Source organism: Sorex araneus, chromosome 4 (assembly GCF_027595985.1).
Source record: "Sorex araneus isolate mSorAra2 chromosome 4, mSorAra2.pri, whole genome shotgun sequence".
NCBI classification, from domain to species: Eukaryota; Metazoa; Chordata; class Mammalia; order Eulipotyphla; family Soricidae; genus Sorex; species Sorex araneus.
The window spans coordinates 78,515,102-78,537,684 of NC_073305.1; the positions used below are offsets into that span (position 1 = coordinate 78,515,102).

Sequence of the window (22,583 nt, forward strand, 5' to 3'; positions counted from 1 at the left end):
CTACCAGACTGTCTTCCAAAATGATGCTCCCTACCTACCTACTACTCCCCCCACCTCCAGCAGTCTGTGAGGATTCCCATTTCTCGATGCTTCTTGCTGCTGCATCCTCCTTTTTTTTTTTTAAACAAAGTGTTTTATTTATGTGTTTGTTTGTTTGCTTTTTGGGTCACACCCGGTGATGCTCAAACATTACTCCTGACTCTGCACTCAGGAATTACTCCTGGCGGTGCTCGGGGGATCATATGGGATGCTGGGAATCAGCTGCATGCAAGGCAAACGCCCTCCCCACTGTGCTATCACTCCAGCCCCCTGCTGCATCCTTTTTTTTGGTTTGGTTTGTTCTGTTTTGGGGCCACATCCAGCTGTGCTCAGGGCTTACTTACCCCGGCTCTGTGTTCAGGGATCACTCCTGGCGGGGCTCAGGGCTGGAACCCAAGTTGGCTGCGTGCAAGGCCAGCGCCCTCCCTACTGTGCTATGGCCCCAGTCCCCGGAGGTAGGGGGTCTTGATCTGTCCTTCCCACTTCTCTGATACTGCTGAACTTTTTGTTTTCCCCACACGCTTATTGGTCCCTTGTATGTCTCCTGGAGGGAAATCTCTTTTGTCCTAGGTGCATTTAAAAAATTGGGTTCTTTGTCTTTTTGTTTGTATTGAAAAGGCAATCTCAACCTGGGCATTGCAAGTCACGTGAACCAGAATCGCCTCAAGGAGCAGGGAACGAACCAGTACTACACTGCCATCAACTACAGAAAGCAAAATTTTGAGGAGCTGCAGGCAGCCTGCCTGAAGAACAGGGTGCTCTTCAAGGACCCCGAGTTCCCTGCTGCTCCTACGTCGCTGGGCTTCAAGGAACTGGCCCCTGATTCCAAACCTGTGCAGAACATCTCCTGGAGGCGGCCCACTGTGGGCACTGGGAGGGGAGGGTCCCGGGAGAAGGGTGCAGCAGTGTCCCAACCCCACCCTATCCCCTTACCACCCCACCCTGGTCCTGGCCCTGGGTGCCACCTTGATCGGCTTGTTCCATTCTGGGAAGAGCTTAAGCACATTGTGATAGATAACCCCGAGGCTAGCCTCCCTTCCCCTCCCAGCTTTCCCATCCCCACCCCCTCGTGTCTCTCCTTAGAGCTCTGCTTGGGACCATCCCGTCCCACCCAGAAATGGGACCGTGGAAGGGATGGTGTTTTGGGCTCCCCTGAGCCTTTGTTTCTTCACTGTAGCAAATCACAAAGAATCCTCAATTCATTGTGGATGGGATCACCTCAACAGACATCTGCCAGGGGGGTCTGGGTGAGTGGGGAACAGCTAGTATTGGGAGGGAGGGAGCGCAGGGTGAACTGGGGAAGTTGGGGTGACACTCTGTTGAAATAGGAGACACTCTGGTGTCTCCAGGTTGGGGAACTGGGGGCCGAACGCCCAGACAACAGTTTCTGATGCCTCCTCTCTGAGGGGCCGAGGGGAGGGCGGGGTGCCTGCCTCTCTGTTCCTGCCTCACACCACTGGCCGCATTCTGAGTCTAGCGTGACATTAGTTAGGGATTGCCACACAATGGTTGTCCCCAAGACCCAGTAACTTTTACTTTAGATTATGACTTTAATGGATTGTTTATATATTTATGAGTGATGTAAAAATTTTCAGGCTGGAGTGATAGCATAGCGGGTAGAGTGTTTGCCTTGCACGCCGCTGACCCGGGTTCGTTTCCCAGCATCTCAGCATCTCAGGGGAGCATCGCCAGGAGTAATTCCTGAGCGCATGAGCCAGGAGTAATCCCTGTGCATTGCCGGATATGACCCAAAAAAGAAAGAAAAAAAGTGCAAGCAAAGTCCTCTCTTTGTCAAACTTATTAAGCTAAGAGTTAACAATCCATTAGATAGAATAGAATATGAAAGTACAGGGTATTATTAAAGAAGCAAAGTTCTTGGGGGTTGGAGTGATAGCACAGCGGGTAGGGCATTTGCCTTGCACTCGGTCGACCCAGGTTCGATTCCCAACATCCCATAGGGTCCCCTGAGCACTGCCAGGAGTAATTCCTGCATGCAGAACCAGGAGTAACCCCTGTGCATTGCCAGCTGTGACCCCCCCCCAAAAAAAAAGTGCAAGCAAAGTCCTCTCTTTGTCAAACTTATTAAGCTAAGAATTAATAATACATTAGATATAATAGAATATGAAAGTACAGGGTACTATCAAAGAAGCAAAGTTCTTGTGGGCTGGAGTGATAGCACAGCGGGTAGGGTGTTTGCCTTGCACTCGGCCTACCCGGGTTCGATTCCCAGCATCCCATATGGTCCCCTGAGCACTGCCAGGAGTAATTCCTGAGTGCATGAGCCAGGAGTAACCCCTGTGCATAGCCAGGTGTGACCCCAACAGAAAAAAGGAAAAAAAGAACCAAAGTCAAAAGTTCCTCAACCCCAAGTTCCAAGCATCTGGTTCTAATCTGTTAGTCTCTCATCTCTTGCTCCTCAGAGACTCCCTCTCACAATGTCTCTGACTGTCTCTGCCTTTGTCCCTCCTCTCCCTCGGGAGGAGATGCCTCCGTCTCACACCCGCTTTCCTCTCTGTGTGGTTCTGGGCTGCTCCCGGCCTACCCCTGCCTCTTTCCCCAGGGGACTGCTGGCTGCTGGCTGCCATCGGCTCCCTGACCACATACCCCAGACTGCTGTACCGTGTGGTGCCCAAGTCACAAAGCTTCAAGAAAAATTATGCTGGAATCTTTCATTTTCAGGTAAAGGGTGATTTGAAATCCAGAGTTGTTTGTGGGAGTCATATGTGTATGCTTATGTGCACATTGTACATACGAGAGAGAGAGAGAGAGAGAGAGAGAGAGAGAGAGAGAGAGAGAGAGAAGAAAAGCAAAGCATATATTTTGCAAATGGGAGCCCCAGATTCAGTCTCTGGCACTGCCTGATATCCTCAGCACTGCCAAAGGCAACCCCAGAGCCATCAATATAGCCCACCGCACCCAAAAATATAGGTATTCATTTGAGTGGATTTTTGTCTTCTTTTATTTTTGAGTCACATCCAGCTGTGCTTAGGGGTTATTCCTCACTCTGATCACTCCTGGTGGGGCTTGGGGACCATATGGGGTGCCAGGAACTGAACTGGGGTCAGCCATGTGCGAGGTGGGTGTATTACACCCCGTGCTATCTCTCCAGCCTCCCATAGCTTTGTTTTGGAGCCACACCTGACTGTGCTCAGGATCTGCTCCAGGTGTGTTTCTGGGTGTGGGGATGTGCATCTTGATGGTGTTGGGGACCATTGATGTTTGGGACCAAGTCTAGAGATCCAGAATCGAAAAGCATACACTCCAAGCCTTCGAGCTATCTCCTTCACCAAGGCAGATATTTTGTTTCATTATGCAAGAAATATCTGTCCACTGAACAAATTGTGTAAACTAATTTTTTAATCTTCCCCCAAAGGATTGTTATCAATTTGATCCTCCTGTACTACTAGCTCTCTCTCTCTCTCTCTCTCTCTCTCTATATATATATATATACATATATATATATACGTACATGAAAGCACATATATATGTATGTGCCTATGATATTGGGAGTCTCTGTCAAGTAATATTTGTAATCTACTTTTAAATATGGCGTCATGTGAACAAAGTTCTATGCTCTAATACGTTTCTGAGAAATTAGCAGAGTTTTTAAGAGTTTAGCGGTTCTGGGGGCTGAAGCAATAGCACAGCAGGTAGGGCATTTGCCTTGCACTCGGTCGACCCAGGTTCGATTCCCAACATCCCATAGGGTCCCTTGAGCACCGCCAGGAGTAATTCCTGAGTGCAAAGCCAAGAGTAACCCCTATGCATCGCCGGGTGTGACCCAAAAGGCAAAATAAAAAAAAAAAAAGAGTTTAGCAGTTCTAAAGTCCAGCCAAGATAAAAAAAAAAAAAAAAGATGGGGAAGGTTCTTCTAGGGACCATTGCATAACCTGGGGATCAGCTTTAGGATTTTTGTAGCTTTTCATTCGCTCTTCAGGGGCATAGGGTGCACGCAGTCAACCTGGATTCAATCCCTAGGATCCCATATGGTTACACGAGCACAGCCAGGAATAATTTTTGAGCGTAAAACCAGGAGTAAGCCCTGAGCATCACCACTTGTGCCTGCCCTGCCCGCCCCCTCAAAAAAGGGAAACATTTACTCCAGTGCTTTGGGGTGGCATGCTGAGCCTGGCCACCAGGAGGCGCTCGTGTTACAGTATTTTCAGGGTGTGTGTGTGTGTGTGTGTGTGTGTGTGTGTGTGTGTGTGTGTGTGTGTGTGTGTGTGTGTGTGTGTGTGTGTGTGTGTGTGTGTGTGTGTGTGTGTGTGTGTGTGTGTGTGTGTGTGTGTGTGTGTGTGTGTGTGTGTGTGTGTGTGTGTGTGTGTGTGTGTGTGTGTGTGTGTGTGTGTGTGTGTGTGTATAGAAGCCCCTTGGCCCCTGACACCCACTATGTGCTGCCCACAGATTTGGCAATTTGGGCAATGGTTCGATGTGGTGGTGGATGACCTGCTACCCACAAAGAATGGCAAGTTATTGTTCGTCCACTCAGCTGAGCGCAATGAGTACTGGAGTGCCTTACTGGAGAAGGCCTATGCCAAGTGAGTACCTGAACCCAAGGAAATGGACACACCTCCCAACCTACTTCACAGTTGGCAGCTGGGGTCAACTGACATGGGGGGGGGGTAGAGGCAAGGGGCGGACAGGGCCTCCCTCTCTTCCCTCAGTACCTCTTCTGATGTCTAAGCTCCCATATCTATCTCCTCACCCTAACAGTGCCCTCTCTGTGCCCACAGGCTGAGCGGATCCTATGAAGCCCTGTCAGGGGGCAACACGATGGAGGGGTTTGAGGACTTCACAGGAGGTGTGACTGAGAGCATCCAGCTCACAAACCCGCCTCAGAACATGATGAGGATACTCAGGAAGGCATTGGAGCGGTGGTCCCTCCTGGGCTGCTCCATTGAGGTAAGCCTTGCGTAGTCCTGCCGCAGGGCCTTTGTACCTGCCATGGCTGTCTTTTAGCTTCTTTTCCACACACCTGTGTGACTAGCTCTTTCTCCTTCACACTTCATTCCACATGATCTTTCCTGTTGTGCCCACTCAAATTTGACTCCTCCAGCCTCCACAGACTCGGCTTTGGTCCCCTTCAACCCCCAATACCTTTCATGACTTGCCATGAGCTGGCTTATTGCCCTTCTTTATTTCTAGTCCATCTACTCCAGACTGTGATAAGGTCATGAATGAGCTTATTTGTCGCCCTCACTGTGGCTCCTGGGATGAAGGATAGTGCTTGGCATTAAATGGATGACCAACAAATGTTTGTACAGATGAATACATGAAGCCAGAGTGCCAACCTATGTGCCAGCAAGTGTGTTCTTGGGTCTCTTCCCCAGAGTCACAAACCCACACAAAGGCCAGTAGACAAAGGCTTGTAGCAGTTCTACACACAATAGCCAGAGGCTGGAAACACCTTTTGTCTTCAGGGAAAAAAAGCCAGACTGGGGAGAAGAGGTGCTAAGCCCCACCGGATTCTATTCAGTCATAAAAAGACACGAGCTGAGGCTGGAGTGATAGCACAGCGGGCAGGGCATTTGCCTTGCACTCAGCTGACCCAAGTTCAATCCCCGGCATCCCACATGATCCCCTAAGCACCATCAGAAGTAATACCTGAGAGCAGAGGCAGAAGTAAGCCCCGAGCACCACCAAGTGTGGCCCCAAGAGAATAAAAGGATAAAAAGACACCAGCTGTTGCCACAAGGAATCATGTGGGCAAAACACAGGAGAACTATGCCTTATGGGGAAACAATCTCAAGATTTTAGACTGAGGGACTGGACCGATAACACAGAGGGTAGGGCATTTGCCTTGCATGCGGCAGACCCAGGTTCAATTCCCAGCATCTCATATGGTCCCCCAAGCAACTCCAGGAGTAATTCCTGAGTGCTTGAGTCAGGAGTAACCCCTGTGCATCGCCAGGTGTGACCCAAAAAGCAAAAAAAAAAAAAAGAAAAGAAAAAGGAGCGAGCCCGGTGGCGGAGAATCATGGCGGGTTCGGCGATCACCGCGAAGTTGTACTCGGCGCTGTTCCGCAGGACCTCCACCTTCGCCCTCACCATCGCTGTGGGCGCCCTGTTCTTCGAACGCGCCTTCGATCAAGGCGCGGACGAGATCTACGAGCAGATCAACCAGGGAAAACTGTGGAAACACATCAAGCACAAGTGTGAGAACTAGGGTCTCCTCAGAGGTCTCCATCCACACGGAGCAGAAGAACCAGGCCCACCCACCAGCTGTTTGCTCAGAGCCAGAGACTCAGCTTGAAGATGCTGCTTGAGTTAATTCCTCACGGACCACCTTTTAACTATTGGCAAGAAATGGCTTCACCTGACAGACTCTTGAACTTCTGCTAGTGTTTGAAATCTGTGTAGTCATTGACCAATAAATGTAATTTCTAACCTGAAAAAAAAAAAGAAAAGAAAAGATTTTAGACTGAATAATTTCATTTACATGACCAGCTTTTTTTTAAAAAAATGTTTTTTATTAAGACAAGATGATTTACAAAGTTATTCATAGTTAAGTTCCAGGCATACAATGTGTAATCACCGGGGACTGGAGCGATAGCACAGTGAGGAGGGTCTTTGCCTTGCACATGGCCAACCCAGGTTCAAGTCCCAGCATCCTATATGGTTCCCTGAGCACCACCAGGGGTGATTCCTGAATGCAGAGCTAGGGGTAACCCCTGAGCACCACCAAACTGCAATGTTCCAGCACCAGTCCCACCATCAGTGTCACCTTCCTCTACCAGTGTCTCCAGCTTCCCTCCCAACCACTAGAACCACTAGCTTGTCTCCTTTTTTTTTTTTTTTTTTTTGCTTTTTGGGTCACACCCAGCAATGCACAGGGGTCACTCCTGGCTCATGCACTCAGGAATTACTACTGGCGGTGCTCAGGGGACCATATGGGAGGTCGAGGATCGAGCCCGGGTTTGCCGTGTGCAAGGCAAATGCCCTACCCGCTGTGCTATCACTCCAGCCCCCAATAGCTTGCCTCCTTAACAGGCACATTGTTAAATTTGGATCTCATAGTTTCAGCATGGTTGATTCTGTAGATCTACCTCACCTCTGCCCCTACCCTGCTCTGTCTATCTCTTCTTCCTTATCCCTTTGATTCTTTTCTTTTCAAGTCCCTCAGTTCTATAATCTAGTGCCCAGTGTAACCTAGGTATCCGCCCTTTGATACCTTGCATTTCCTCACCTGTAACTCTATATGCCACAGATAAGTGAGATTATCCGGTGTTTGTCTTCTTCCTTCTGACTTACTTCACTTATGAGATCGCCCAGTTCCATCCCAGTTGCAGTGAAGTGCATGAGTTTATCCTCCTTGTCGCTCCATTGTGTCTGCATGCACATATCACACCTTCATTGTCTGCGCGTCCTTCGTGGGACACTGGGGTTGATTCCATAGCCTAGTTATTGTGTCAAGTGCTATCCTGAATAATCGTGTGCCCATGTCCTTTTGGATGAATGTCTTGTGTCCCCGATGGGCTTTGTAAATTTCCCCCTTCAGTTCCTGATGTTGGTGATGATGGTAGGATGGACGGGGCAGGGTCCTCGCTGGGTCACATTCTTCTCTGGTGCTCCAGCATTTTCCATTTGGAGTCGGCATGGTGTTACATGGGGCTCCCGGGTGTCTCACACCAGGATCTCCTGAGTTGCCTGGCTGCTGTGCACCAACGCACGGACTGATCGAGCATGGGGGGTGGCTGATGCCAGAGCCCCCAGGGAACTCACAATACTCACTGGTGGGCAGTACCAAGGTGCAAACTCACAGTCTTGTGTTCACATGCAGGCACATTCGCTCACAGAGCCACCTCCTGCATGACAGCCTTCAAGTGACCCAAAACTGAGGGGGGGGGTAACACCCAACAGTGCTGAAGAGCCATTCCTGGATGGTGCTCAGGGAAGCAGGTGGTGCCCAGGATTGAAGGGACGTCACTGCATGCCAGGCACGAGCCTCCCTCCCACCCCTGTTACTACCTCTCCAGTCCATGGCTCTCTATTCTTCCAATTGCATGTGAATTACACTCGAAAAAAACAGGATCAAGGAGCCCCAAAGGCTGAGCACATATGGAGGAGGCCTGGTTTCCATCTCTGGCACTGCAGGGTCCCTGAACCCTGGAAACTGCCCCTGAGCACAGAGCTGGGAGTATGCCCCGTCCCCCCACACTTGCTGGGCATGGCCCCTCCAACAATCAAAATGAAAAATATATTGGGGCTGGAGAGATAGCACAGCGGGTAGGGCGTTTGCCTTGCACGCGGCCGACCCGGGTTCAAATCCCAGCATCCCATATGGTCCCCTGAGCACGGCCAGGGGTAATTCCTGAGTGCAGAGCCAGGAGTAACCCCTGTGCATCGCCAGGTGTCACCCAAAAACAAACAAAAAAAAATGAAAAATATAAATGAGAGATGAGGACAGGGGCTGGAAAGATAATACAGTGGGTAGGGCACGTGCCTTGCATAAGTCCGGCCCACCCGGGTTCAATCGCCAGAATCCCATATGGTCCCCCGACCTCTGAGAATTGCTGGATGTACCCCTCTGCCCACTGAAAGAAAGAAAGAAAGAAAGAAAGAAAGAAAGAAAGAAAGAAAGAAAGAAAGAAAGAAAGAAAGAAAGAAAGAAAGAAAGAGAAAGGAGAGAAAGATGAGGCCAGGCATAAGGTTCCATGGGGGAGTATTAAACCTCACATGTGGGGGCTGGAGCGATAGCACAGCGGGCAGGGCGTTTGCTTTGCACGAGGCTGACCCAGGTTCAATTCCCAGCATCCCATATGGTCCCCCAAGCACTGCCGGGTAATTAATTACTCAGTGCAGAGCCAGGAGTAACCCCTGTGCATTGCCAGATGTGACCCAAAATGGAAAATTAAAAACAACTCACCCATGGGTGGAGAGAGCGACCCATCTCCTCAGGAGACCCCTCTGCAGAGGCCCTGATCCCCTTCCCCGTCGCCCTGTAGGTATTCAGCAGCAGTGAGTTGGAGACCTTAACCGCGAACAAGCTGGTGAAGGGTCACGCTTACTCAGTGACGAGCATAAAGGATGTGAGTGACCAGCGTGCCCCACCCTGCGCGGCAGGACAGGGAGGGGAGCCCCTTCCTGACCCCCCCACCCCCCGCCCAGATTTCCTACAAAGGCAAGATAAAAACCCTGATTCAAGTGCGGAACCCCTGGGGGCGCATCGAGTGGACCGGAGCCTGGAGTGACAAGTAGGTGGTCAGTGAGGGGTGGCACTCGGGGCATGGCCGGGGTCAAGGGCTGCACCCCTGGGGGCCCTCCCATCTAGGGTCTCCATCTTCGCGAGGCCCCTACAGGGACAGGCCCGGAAGGGGGGTGGTGGGTGTTCTGGGCGCAGCGGTGGTCCAGTGCCCGGGATCCGGATCTCTGTTCCAGTTCTAGGCATTGGGAAGAGGTGGACGCCAACGTCCGGCGGCATCTGCTGCGCAACAAAGAGGACGGCGAGTTCTGGTCAGTGTGATGCGGAGACTCCTTTTCGCCCTGAGAGCCACACCCAGCGGTGCCCAGGGCTTTCTCCTCCTGGCGGGGCTGCGAAGCATCTGGGATGCGGGCGATGGAATCAGGGCGGGCGGCGTGGAGGCGAGCACCCAGCCCTCCGCACCCTCTCCGCGGGGGGCTGGGCGGGGCCGCGGGAGGGGGGGTGCGCTGCTTGCGGGCGTGGGCCGGGGGCGCCAGCACCTTCTCCACCCCAGGATGTCCTACAAAGACTTCCTGCGCAACTTCACGCTCCTGGAGATCTGCCACCTGATGCCCGACCCGCAGGGCGGGGTGCCGCAGAGCCCCTGGCACATCACCTTCTTCGAGGGCAGCTGGCGGCGGGGCAGCACGGCGGGCGGCTGCCGGAACCACCTAGGTGGGGGGCTGCAGGAACCCGCGCGGCGGGACCGAGGGGCATGGGGGGCGCTGCCCCAGCCTCACCCGCTCCCCCCCGCCCCCGCCCGGCAGACACCTTCTGGACCAACCCGCAGTTTAAGATCAGGCTCCCGGAGAAGGACGACGACCCCGACGACGTGGAGGGCATGTGCACCTGCCTCGTGGCCCTCATGCAGAAGAACTGGCGCAAGGGGAAGATGAAGACTCCGCAGCGGCACACCATCGGCTTCGTCATGTACTCGGTGGGCGTCCCGGTCCCCCCCACCTGCCTGCACCGCCGCCTCCCGTGCCCCGCAGGGGCTGGGCCCACTCCCACCCCCTCTGTTTGTTGGGTTTGGGGACCACACCCGGAGATGCTCAAGGCTCACTCCTGGCTCTGTGCTCAGGGTACCCCTCCCGAGTCCAACCAGGGTTAGCCACGTGCAAGGCAAACGCCCTATGTGCTGCATCTGTGCTTTTGCTCTGGCCACAATCATCTTTATCCTCCTCCTCCTCCTCCCCGCCTCCTCGTCGTCGTCGTCGTCATCATCATCATCATCATCATCACCATTCTTCTATGTTCCAGCACCAAATCCCCCGCCAGTGTCCCCCTCTCTCCACCATTGCCCCGCAGTCTCCCCCGCCCCCAGTCTGCCTCTCTGTCACCTCTTTACTTCCCCTTTTTAGCCGCTATGGTTTGCTGTTGTTGATAAGATATCGTGGCTCACTGTTGCAGATAGGACATCACGCATGATCTAGAACACTACCACTTTTTTTATTTTTTGTTTTTGTCATTGGGCCACACCTGGCAGTGCTCAGGGCTTGCCCCCAGCTCTGCACTCAGGGATCACTCCTGGTGGTGCTCAGGGCACCGTGTGGGGTTGAAGCCAGAGGCTGACGCCAGGTCAGTGGCGTGCAAGGCAAACGCCCTGCCCCTTGCTCTCACTCTCGGGCCCCAGGGCTGCTGTTTCTTAGGTAACTTTTTCACTCCCTCCCTTCCCCTTTTTGCTGTTGTGGTTTTGATGATCACAGCTGGGATCCTTTGTGTCTGGGGTGCCCACACACTGGCAGAACTGCAAGTACCCCCTAGGGGTCTCCCTCAGTTGTGGTGTTCACGCACTTTCTAGTTGTCCCACTCTGCAGGGGGCATTCTGGTGCCCCCTCAAAAGCTTGTAGGTGTTATGCTCATAGCCCCTGGGCTCACCCCCCCCCCTTTTTTTTTCTTTTTGGGTCACACCCGGTGATGCACAGGGGTTACTCCTGGCTCATGCACTCAGGAATTACTCCTGGTGGTGCTGGGAGGACCGTATGGGATGCTGGGAATTGAACCCGGGTTGGCTGCATGCAAGGCAAACACCCTACCTGCTGTGCTATCGCTCCAGCCCCTCACCCCTCTTTCATTGCAGCTCTGACACACACCTGGCTGTGCACAGATCACACGGGTTTTTTTTTTTTTGAGGGGGGTGTCTTCAACCACATTTGAATCATGTGGTGGCAGCCAGGATTGAACTCATGGCCTTATGCTGACAAGCTGCTTTTAGCCATTCCTGGGACCCAACTCTGAGATTTCTTTCTCAACAATCTCCCCATGTCCACCGTAAAGCAACCCGACAGAGTGCGCTGACCCCAGAGGCCAAAAGAACCCCCTGACAAGGGTTTCCCAAGTGTGCTTTGCAAAATCATAAAAATGACCATGTCGGACCGGTGCTATAGCACAGCGGGGAGGGCGTTTGCCTTCCACGCAGCCAACCCAAGTTCAATTCCCAGCATCCCATATGGTCCCCTGAGCACCGCCAGGGGTAGTTCCTGAGTGCAGAGCCAGGAGTAACCCCTGAGCATCGTTGGGTGTGACTCCCAAAACAACAACAACAAAAATGGCCATGTTTGCCCAAATGCTTTATATATTCAACTATTTAGTGTGTGTGTGTGTGTGTGTGTGTGTGTGTGTGTGTTTTTAATTCGAACTATACCTGGCAGTGCTCAGGACTTATTCCTGGCTCTGTACTCGAGAATCACTCTTTGCAGTGCTCATGGGACCATATATGGTATCAGGGATGGACCCCAAATAGGCCATGTGCAAAGCAAACACCCTACTTTCTCTGGCCCAATATTCAAGTATTTGGAACATTGTTTCTCAGAAACCCAGTCAAGTTCTTTTTAAAGATCTAATCAGTTTTGGGGCTGGAGCAATAGCACAGCGGGTAGGGCGTTTGCCTTTCACGTGGCCGACCCGGGTTCGAATCCCAGCATCCCGTATGGTCCCTGAGCACCGCCAGTAGTAATTCCTGAGTGCAGAGCCAGGAGTAACCCCTGTGCATTGCTGGGTGTGACCCAAAAAGAAAAAAAAAAAAAGATCTAATCGGCTTTATTAAAGAACCCCACTGAATCACATCCAGCAAGTAGAAAAAAAGCAGTGTATGGAGTTGCACGCAGTGAAAGTGTTTTGTAGCCAGAGAGAGTGAGAGTCAGCACGTGGTCATAGGGGTTGGGGAAGAAGCCTCACATCAGGGACAGCCAGCTCGCCACGTGGGCTGCTGCACTGAGGATGAGAAACCCCAGTGATTACATCGCCACTTTTGAGGGGCTGTGGAAATAGCTGGAAAGATAGAACACACGCCATACAACTACACACCACACAGACCTCCAATGCACACACCACGCACATAGGCACCACATATACCACATATACATGCACCCCAACACACCACATATCCCAAATACATACAAAACCACATGCCACCCACATATCACACACAATACACACACACACACACACACACACACACACACACACACACACACACACACAGACTGGCTTTCTCAGGCCTGAGCCCCTGTCCAGCGCCGGAGCTCTGAGCCTGTTTTCTCTCCCCTTCTAGGTCCCAAAGGAGGTACTGAAGCCAACTGTTGCTCACGGGCACACCCCTGTCCCACTCAAGTGAATGGGCAAGGGCTGGGGTTCAGTAAAGGACACTGGGGTGGGGGCTCGGGGTGCACTGGGGGCCTGGGTGGGAGTCAGGAAAAGTCGAGACACTCTGGGCAGCCGCTGCCAGTGAGGTGAGGCCCCTCCCCACTGTCCCTGGGGCGAGGCCCTTCCCCAGGAATCTCGGCCACGCTTCACCCAGGGCCCCTCCTCGCTATCCCCCGGGCCTGCCCCGGGCCCACCTCCCAGGCCCCTCTAGTTCCAGAACATGAAGAACATCCACCTGAAGAAGGAATTCTTCACCAAGTACCGGGACCAGGGCTTCTCCGAGAACTACACCAACTCCCGAGAGGTGAGCAGCCACATGCGGCTGCCGCCCGGCGAGTACCTCATCATCCCCTCCACCTTCGAGCCGCACAAAGACGCCGACTTCCTGCTCCGGGTCTTCACGGAGAAGTACAGCGAGTCCTGGTGAGGGCCTGGCTCGCCGCCCAGCCGCTGTAGGACATCTCGTCCAGGGAAACTACAATTCCCCGCCCCCACCCCATGCACACATGCTCCCCAGTGTACAATCAGGGAAACTGAGGCACGAAGGAAAGGTGCCAGGAGAGAGCCAAAGGTAGCCCCCACCCCCCCAGTGTCTGTTCCGCTCCCACCCACCCCAGCCCCTCTGACCCCACATAACCCCAGGCCTTCCTTCCCCGTTGCCCAGCGAACTGGATGAAACTGACTATGCCGAGCTACTCCATGAGGTGAGGGGAGACGGTGGGGGTGGCAGGGGCAGGTGGGGTGCTGGAGGAAGCACCCAGGGGTTGGGAAGGAACTTTCTAGGCCAGGCATCTTTCCTGCCTTGCCTTGCAGGAGGTCTTCCGTGTGGAGGAAGTGGATCAGAACTTCCTGACTCTGTTCGACTTGGTGGCAGGAGAGGTGAGGCCAGGGGTGCTGAAAGGCAGTGCCGGGGACGCGGAGCTGGAGCCCAGTTTACCGTGCCCCTCACCCCCCAGGACAAGGAGATAGACGTGTTTGAGCTTCAGAGGCTGCTCAACAAGGTGCTCTCGAGCGGTAAGCCCCGCGATGGAACCACAGGGCCTCGGGGAGGGCACGCGCCTTGCACGCAGCTGGCCCAGGTTTCATCTCGGCACCCCATATGGCCCCCTGAGCACCCCCAGGAGCGATTCTGAGCGCAGAGCCAGGAGTAAGTCCTGAGAACCTCTGGGGGTAGCTCTCCAAAAACAGAAAGGGAAGAAAAACATGTGAGTCCTCTCGCACCCCTCCCAACACCCTGCTCACTCTCCTCTCTCCTTCCTGTACTCACAGAAAAATACTTCCGGACCAAAGGCTTCGGCCTGGACGTGTGTCGCTGCATGGTTAACCTCATGGACGTATCTTCCGTCAGGGCAGCCCTGCCCCGCACCCTCTGCTATGGCCCCTCCACCCCAGGGTGCCCCTCGGGGTGGTCCCCCTCTCTCCCCAGTGAATGCAGCACTCTCCTCCCTGAGGGGGTGAGGCCTGCAGTAGCAAAGGATGCTGGTTCTTCTGGCCGTTTCCACGCTGGCCCCCTGGGCTGCTGCTCCCCCTGGGGACCCGCCCTGCTTCCCTGCTCTCCCCCGGCCTCTCCACGCCATCTGTGGTATCCTTGACCACCACCCCCAGAAAGACGGCTCTGGCAAGCTGGGGGTTTCGGAATTCCAGGTCCTGTGGAGAAAAATCGAGAAGTGGATGGTAAAAGGACACGGAGAGGCACTTTATGGGGGCACACGGGGAAGGCCTCAACAGGCTTAGGGACTAGAGAGGGAACCCTGAGCACTGAGCTGGGAGCAGCCCCTGATCACTGGCCCTAGCCACCCCAAAGCACACACAAAAAAACTTAAGGACTTGTTGCACACACTTGCATACAATTACACTGGCATGAGGGCAGGCTCGTGGGCGTGTTATTGTGTCAGCAGGTAGAAAGGATTTGACAGCACAAACACACACATGCACATGTGCACACATGCACACAAAAACACGCACATGTGCACACACATGTACATACACGCGCACACACAAATGCATACTTACACACATACATGCATATACACGTACACAGACACATGCACATGTGCACACACATGCACAAAAACACATGTGCAGACACACATGCGCACACACGTGCACACACACATGCACGCTCACATACATGCATGCATACACATGCATGCGCGCACACACACACACACACACACACACATCATGGCCCCACCACATCTGTGTCGCTTCAGGGCATCTACCAAGACTCAGATGAAGACAACTCAGGCACCTTGAATTCCTATGAGATGCGCCTGGCAATGGAGAAAGCAGGTGACCGGGGGCCAGTTGCAGGCTGGGGTGGGAAGCAGGGAGTGGGGATGGGATGTGGGGGCGGAGACAGTGCCAGAGCACTGGACCTACCCTCCCCCCACCTCCTCTCTGCCAGGCATCAAGGTGAGTAACAAGGTGACACAGGTGCTGGTGGCCAGGTACGCCGATGATAAGATGGTCCTGAACTTCGATAGCTTCGTCTGCTGCTTCCTGCGGCTGAAGGCCATGTTCAGTGAGTCAGCCGGGGAGCGCTGGTCTTTCCGCCGCGCCACACACACACACACACACACACACACACACACACACACACACACACACACACACACACACACACGAGTGCTGCTTGGTCAGAGCAGGGTATGGTAGTTTGGGTTCAAACCCCAGCTCTGCTCAGGCCCTCTGCCTTGAGCGAGTCCCGGCCTGCCTGTGACGTCACCTTGCAGAGCAGAGCCAGGGCAAAGGTCTTAGCCTCAGGGGCGGGGGGAGCCGGGAGGGCAGCCTTGGTGAACAGCTGTCCAGGAGGGCCTGTCCACAGGGCTTGTGGCCACTCCCTGCCCAGAGCCGGCTCAAGGAAGACCTTGCGCCCTTTCTCAGCCACGGTCCCCGGGGGCGGGCCTAGGCAGGCAGACGTCACCTCCCCCCACTTGCCTCTCTCCAGAGTACTTTCTCACCATGGATCCCAAGAAAACGGGCTACATAAGCTTGACCCTGAATCAGGTATGAGGGAGAGGGGGCTCCCCCGGCAACCCCCACTCCCTCAGATCTTCGTCTTCCTCACTCCCCCTTCTCTCTCTCTCTCAGTGGCTGCATATCACCATGTGGGGGTAGGCGCCTCAGGACCCGCCCCCCGCTGCTGCCACCCCCAGATGGTCTGGAGGGGTCACTCCTTGCTGCCAGGCCAACTCCGGCAGCCCCTCTCAGCTCAGCGTTCCCATGGTCCTCCATGAGACCTCTGGTGGCTGGGTGACCCACATTTCCCTCTCTGTGTCTGTTTTACTAACGATTAAGTGTTGCTTCTCTATCCCCTCCTGCCCCGGCCTGTCCTCGCCCTCCCTCAGGGCCGCTGTTGTAATAAACAGAGACTCACTGTGTCCCCGTGTCCCTGCTCCTGGGCAGGAAAAGAGACAGGCGGGCCGGGAGGAGCCACGTGCCCAGCACCTGCCAGTCTTGGGGTTCATATCCCACCTCTAGGGAATCATTTAGAAATGTGGGCTTGGATGATCCCCTGAGCACCTCCAGGAGTAAGCCCTGAGCACAGAGCCAGGAGTGAGCCCTGAGCATTGTTGAGTGTGAGAAAGAAAGAGAGAAATAGGGAAAGGGAGAAAAAGAGAGAGAAAAGGGAAGGAAGGAAGGTAGAAGGGAAGGAGGAGGAAAGGGAGGGAGGGAGAGAGGGAAGAAGGAAGGAAGGAAGGAAGGAAGGAAGGAAGGAAGGAAGGAAGGAAGGAAGGAAGGAAGGAAGGAAGGAAGGAAGGAGGGAAGGAGGGAGGGAGGGAGGGAAGAAGGGAGGCTACAGAAGGCTACAGAGATAAGCCTTGCAGGTAGCTGTGCACAGACTGGGAAGGAAGACTGGGTGCACTGGGTGGACAAACTAATAATAATAATAATAATAAGGCAAGAGCGATGGGAGATAGCCCAGCATATAGGGCACTTGCTTGCCCGTGGCTGACCAAGGTTCAATCCCCAGCTCCACATATGGGCCCCTGAGCCCCACCAGGAGTGATCCCTGAGCACAGAGCCTGGAGTAAGCACTGAACACAGCAGGGTGTAGCCCAAAAACAAGGAAGAGGAGGACGCGGAGGAAGACTGGGTAGACTGGGAGAGAGTGCAACAGACTGAGCACAGGTTTCGTGTGCCCAGAGTTAATTCCATGGTCTCCTGAGTACCACTACAGGTAATTCCTGTGTACCCAGCCGGGTGGAGCTCCTGGGCCCTGGCAGATGCAGCCATCACCAGCCCTAAGTTAAAAAAAATAGGGGTTGGAGTGATAGCACAGCGGGTAAGGCATTTGCCTTGCACGAGGCCGACCTGGGTTCAATCCCTGGTGGGATTGCCAGGAGTAATTCCTGAGTGCAGAGCCAGGAATAACCTCTGAGCGACGCTGAATGTGACCCAAAAAGCGAAACAAAAACAAAAACAAACAAACCAAAAAAGGTACACAAGGGGACATTAATTAGATTTATTGTGATGACCTGGTGACCATTTTGCAATATAGACAAATGCTGAATCATTATGCTGCAAACAAAAAGGTAATAAAATGTTAATAACAAAATGCTAATAGTAAAACTAATAAAATGTTAATATGTCAAGTATGCCTCAATTAGAAAAAAAAAATTAACTAGGGGCTGACATAATAATACAGTGAGTACCGGGGCCGGAGCAATAGCACAGCGGGTAGGGCATTTGCCTTGCTCGCGGCCGACCCGGGTTCGATCCTCGGCATCCCATATGGTCCCCCAAGCACCGCCAGGAGTAACTCCTGAGTGCAAAGCCAGGAGTAACCCCTGAGCATCGCTGGGTGTGACCCAAAAAGCAAAAAAAACCCGCCCCCCCCCCCAAAAAAAATACAGTGAGTACAGCCAGTGTGCAGAGCCAGGACTAACCCCTGACCATTGCTGGGTATGACCCAAAAACAAACAAAAAAATCTTTTTTAAATTTTTTTTAAAGGGTGGGAGAGGGTGGCAGCAGGTAAGGTACTTGCCTTCCACACACCCAACTGATACCAAAAATATTGTTCTCTGAGCCCTGCCAAGACTGACTCCTGTGTGCAGAGTCAAGAGTAAGCCCTGAGCACATTCGGGTGTGGCCCAAGCAAAACACAGAAAACAAAAATCCAGGAAAAAAAATGTGAAAGAAGGGCTGGAGAAATAGCACAGCGGGTAGGGCGTTTGCCATGCACGCGGCCAACCTGGGTTTGATTCCCAGCATCCCATATGGTCCCCTGAGCACCACCAGGGGTAATTCCTGAGGCACAAGCCAGGAGTAACCCCTGTGCATCACCGGGTGTGACTCAAAAACAAACAAAAAAAAAAATGTGAAAGGAACCCAGGAGATGACTCAGTGGCAAAACACTCCTGACTTGCGAGCGTGAGGCGAATCTGATACCCGATGCCCCAAGTGACATCCCCACAGCTCTGTCTGTCCCCACTCACAGTCCAGTCACTCCCATCAAGGTGCAGCCTGCTATGTGCGGGCACCACAGCCACGGATGCTTGGGCAGCTGGGCCAGGAATGCACCCCAGCAGCCACCTGTGCCAGCCCCACAGCCGTTCCGACATTCACGCCACAAGCAGAATGTTCAAGAACCCACCGCTGAATGAGTGCGGTCCTTGGCCTGCACATGTGACGAGTGGGGGAGCATCATGGCCAAGCCTGCTCCCAGCCCCTGCCATGGTAAGGCACCACCTCTGTGACGAGTCACTGATGCTTTGAACATTCGCATACAAGCTGTGGTGTGGACTTCTGTTTTCATTTTTCTTGGTCAATTTATGGAGGGGGCTCACACCTAGTGATGCTCAGGCCTGACTCCTGAGTCTGTGCTCAAGGATCACTTTGGGCAGTGTTCAAGGCATCTTATATAGTGACGGAGATCAAGCCCAGGTCAACCGTGTGTAAGGCCAGCCCCTTCACCCCTGTACTACCTCTCTGGCCCAATTTTGGTAAATTCTTTTTTTTTTTAAGTAAATAGATTCTATTCAGAGGTTTCTGAGGGAAGGGGGAAGGGATAAGTGGGAGAGAGAATAGTAAGAATAACATGCTCAAGAGAGAACGTGGGCTTCTCCAAGGGTGGAGGAAGCCCCTACACATAACCGACACAAAAGTACGAAAGCATGAAAGTACATATCTCAAGAGGGGAGATGCGGGCCACACATGTGCTCAACCACGTGGGCACAAGCAGCACATGGGCTCAGGCAGCATATGCGCGCCAATTTTGGTAAATTCTTAAAAAACTTCTTTTTTTTTTTTTTTGCTTTTTGGGTCACACCCAGCGATGCACAGGGGTCACTCCTGGCTCATGCACTCAGGAATCACCCCTGGCGGTGCTCAGGGGACCATATGGGATGCTGGGATTCGAACCCGGGTCGGCCGCGTGCAAGGCAAACGCCCTACCCGCTGTGCTATCACTCCAGCCCCTAAAAAACTTCTTTAAACGCTTCTACACAAATATAAAAATATATTCTCATTTCTCCACCCTCTTCTCAAAGGTATACACCATCCTTTTTTCACTTAAAAATACATAATTTTGGGCCTTCCGAAATAATTTAAGGGGGCTAGAGATATCTAGTGGGCTGGACAATAGCACAGCGGGCAGGGCGTTTGCCTTGCATGCAGCCAATTTGGGTTTGATTCCTTTGTCCCTCTCTGGGACAAAGTCAAGCTACAGAGAGTATCCCGCCTGCACGGCAGAGCCTGGCAAGCTCCCCGTGGTGTATTCGATATGCCAAAAACAGTAACAACAAGTCTCACAATGGAGACATTTCTCGAGCAAATTGATAAACAATGAGAGGACAGTGATACAGTGCTACAGAGATATCTAGTACAGCAGGTAGGGCACTTGTCTTGCATGGACCTGGCCCAAATTCGGTCCCTGAGCACCACCAGCAGTGATCCTGAGGAAGGAAGGAAGGAAGGAAGGAAGGAAGGAAGGAAGGAAGGAAGGAAGGAAGGAAGGAAGGAAGGAAGGAAGGAAGGAAGGAAGGAAGGAAGGAAGGAAGGAAGGAAGGAAGGAAGGGAGGGAGGGACGGAGGGAGGGAGGGAGGGAGGGAGGGAGGGAGGGGGAGGGAGGAAAGAAAATTCAAGTTGAAGAACACATGATTAACGTTTGCAAGGCCTTGAGTTTGATTCTCAGCACTGCACAGCCCCCTGAGCACTGCCAGTTATGAGCCCCACACACTGGGCTGAGAGACAAATTGTTATCACAGAGAGGAACCCTGGTCCCCAGTGCGAGCTGGACACAAGCCCTAATTAAAAAAGGAGAAAGGGTAGGGCAGAGCAATAGGACAGCAGGTAGGGTATTTGTTTGCCTTGCACTTGGTCAACCCCTGCATCCCATATGGTCTCCCAAGCACCGCCAGGAGTAATTCCTGAGTGCAGAGCCAGGAGTAACCCCTGAGCATTGCTGGGTATGCCCCACCCCAGAAAAAAAAGAGAAAAAAATAGAAAGGGGCCAGAGAAACAGTAGTGGGTAGAGTGCCTGCCTTACTAGCAGCTGACTCGTGATCCCTATCACCACGTGTGAGTGCTATAGGTACAGAAACAAACATAGATATAGATTTAGAGACACACAGAGGGGCAGAGAGAGAGAGAGGGAATACATACATGCATTTCCTTACCCCATCAGCTGAGAGCACACCTAGTACTTAGTCCGTCCTTAGTTCTAACCCTGTTCTCAGTGCCAGGGAAATAGCTCAGAGGGCTGGAGGACGTGTGAGAGCCTCCGGTTTGATCCCTGATCCCGGCACTGTGTAGTTCCCCATCACAGGGTGGGGGGCGGGGAGCAGACACCCCACTCTCTTCAGCATTGAGCTAAGCATGGTCCCGAGTCAAACCAATCCAGAATGCTTGCTCTAATTCCGTTGTCCAGTAAGTAGAAGCAGGGCTCCTAGGTAAATGTCTGATGCCAGGATGGACGCATACAAGCTGAGCCTGCATCCTGTTCATGCCAGAAAGTGAGGAAATTGTGTGCCACCGCCGCCCACCCCGCCATGATGGGAGTATGTTGGACATACCCTGCCAAACCCCCACCCTTTGGCAGGGCTGCAAGAGTGATTTCCTTCCTAGGAGCACAGTGGGGTGGGGGTTTGGGGGGGAAGGGAGGTCACTTGGTGGGGCAGAAATCAGAAAAACCCCAGCAGCTGGGTGATGTCATCATCACGGGGCGAGAGAAGTCGTGTGGTCAGAATGTACTCCTGGCAGGACGGACTTCCCCAGCTCACAGACTAATTATGAGAAAAACATCCAACAGCGAGATCACTGGGTTGGGCACTTGTCTTGCACATGGCTGACCAGGGTTCAATCCCTGGCACCCCATATTGTCCCCACCAGGAGTGATTCCTGAGCACTGCTGGGTCTGCCCCCCCAAAAAAGAATTCTTTACAGTTTAGTTAATAGATTTCTTAAAATAGGGACTAAGGCACTTGCTTTGTTTGCAGCTGAGGATGGTTCCACCCCCAGCACTACCGTTTCCCTAAAAGCCACAAGGAGTGACTCCCAGGCACAGGGCCATGAGGAGTCTCTGAGCACCACAGGTTGTGGCCAAAAATATTTAAAAATTTTTAATGAAATTTTTTTAATATCTGAAAGTGCAATAGCAAGCCATAGTGCAGATGCCTCAGAAATTTAGGTAAATATTAAATTCCTCTCCATAGAAGTAGTGCCAGCTTATGCCAACAGCATAGAAGATTGCTGCTTCCTGGCAGCCTCATCAGCATGGCACATATTCAAAACTTTTGCATGTGTCTAATGAGTTGGAAGATAAATAATTTCTCTGTGTTGCTGTAATTTGCATTTCTCATGGAAGCTGAGCAACTATTAATATCTTGCTTGCCTTTCATTTTCTGCATGCAATCTTCCTATGTTCTTTGCCCATTTTGATTATTGAGTTTTAGTGGTTCTCCTGATGTAATTCTAGGAGCTATTTATATTTTAATGAAGTTTGGCTTCTGTCTGTCCTAGCAGCTGCAGACATTTCCCATTGATGCCATTTGTCTGTGCACATATTTCTGTACCAACCCCCTCATCCTGGCCCCTGCACCCCTGCAGAGCAGCCTGCCCAGGCCACCTGTCCCCTCGCAGAGCCACATCTCAAAGTGCCTCCCATTCCCTAACCCCACCCCTTTTTTAGGGTGCACGCAGCAGAGCTCAGGGCTTGCTCTGGGCTCTGTGCTCAGGGATCATTCCTGGAGGAGTTTGGGAGACCATCTGGGGAGCTGGGGATTGAACCCAGTGGGTCATGTACAAGGTCCTACCCATTGTTCTGACTCCTCCTGGAGGTAAATAACGCTGGCTATGTCCTTTCACGACAGGGTTTACAGAGCTATCTCGTGAGAACTGACAAAGGACAGAGAAGCTTTGATTCCACCTCCTGGGATATCCACTTCCTGTTTATCGGTGTCTAATGAGTGTTGGGGGGGTGGGCCTATTTGCATATGACAGGTCTTCCATTTAGAGGGCCCCTGGAGGCTATGGCTGCATTTTCCTGTCTCCTGGGTTTCTCCTTATCGATTCAAGCTGGTGGACACACCCCAGTGCCAATGTGGGCAGGAGGGAGTCCTTCCCGCCTTGGCCCGTGGCAGCCTCAGTTTCTCTCCTTGACCCCTGTTCATGTCTCTTGCCCGCCACTCTTAACCCCGGTGTTCAATGCCTGCCCACGAGGTCAGGGTCCGGAGCGCCTGGGTTCATCAGTCTGGGATGGGGGTGGGGGGTGCC

General features: G+C 52.9%; 2 protein-coding genes across 2 annotated transcripts in view; both read left to right on the plus strand.

Annotated features, from left to right (window-relative positions):
* The window catches only part of CAPN11 (calpain 11), a gene marked incomplete at its 5' end in the record, with an annotated part of 35,813 nt that extends 19,828 nt beyond the window's left edge, over nucleotides 1-15,985 (plus strand). The window contains 21 exons of the mRNA XM_055136190.1: nucleotides 658-902; nucleotides 1,217-1,286; nucleotides 2,600-2,718; nucleotides 4,444-4,577; nucleotides 4,773-4,941; nucleotides 8,985-9,068; nucleotides 9,148-9,233; nucleotides 9,418-9,492; nucleotides 9,735-9,895; nucleotides 9,988-10,157; nucleotides 12,774-12,785; nucleotides 13,077-13,288; nucleotides 13,530-13,569; nucleotides 13,679-13,744; nucleotides 13,822-13,879; nucleotides 14,135-14,199; nucleotides 14,471-14,539; nucleotides 15,079-15,157; nucleotides 15,273-15,389; nucleotides 15,816-15,874; nucleotides 15,959-15,985. Coding sequence (XP_054992165.1) covers nucleotides 658-902; nucleotides 1,217-1,286; nucleotides 2,600-2,718; nucleotides 4,444-4,577; nucleotides 4,773-4,941; nucleotides 8,985-9,068; nucleotides 9,148-9,233; nucleotides 9,418-9,492; nucleotides 9,735-9,895; nucleotides 9,988-10,157; nucleotides 12,774-12,785; nucleotides 13,077-13,288; nucleotides 13,530-13,569; nucleotides 13,679-13,744; nucleotides 13,822-13,879; nucleotides 14,135-14,199; nucleotides 14,471-14,539; nucleotides 15,079-15,157; nucleotides 15,273-15,389; nucleotides 15,816-15,874; nucleotides 15,959-15,985 — 2,117 coding nt within the window. The remainder of the gene's footprint in view (nucleotides 1-657; nucleotides 903-1,216; nucleotides 1,287-2,599; nucleotides 2,719-4,443; nucleotides 4,578-4,772; nucleotides 4,942-8,984; nucleotides 9,069-9,147; nucleotides 9,234-9,417; nucleotides 9,493-9,734; nucleotides 9,896-9,987; nucleotides 10,158-12,773; nucleotides 12,786-13,076; nucleotides 13,289-13,529; nucleotides 13,570-13,678; nucleotides 13,745-13,821; nucleotides 13,880-14,134; nucleotides 14,200-14,470; nucleotides 14,540-15,078; nucleotides 15,158-15,272; nucleotides 15,390-15,815; nucleotides 15,875-15,958) is intronic.
* Nucleotides 5,983-6,438, plus strand: LOC101549008 (cytochrome b-c1 complex subunit 9-like). Its single transcript, XM_055136191.1, has one exon. It carries the CDS (start codon nucleotides 6,017-6,019, stop codon nucleotides 6,203-6,205), a length of 189 nt encoding a protein of 62 aa, XP_054992166.1. The 5' UTR covers nucleotides 5,983-6,016; the 3' UTR covers nucleotides 6,206-6,438.
* Nucleotides 15,986-22,583: the final 6,598 nt, after the last annotated feature.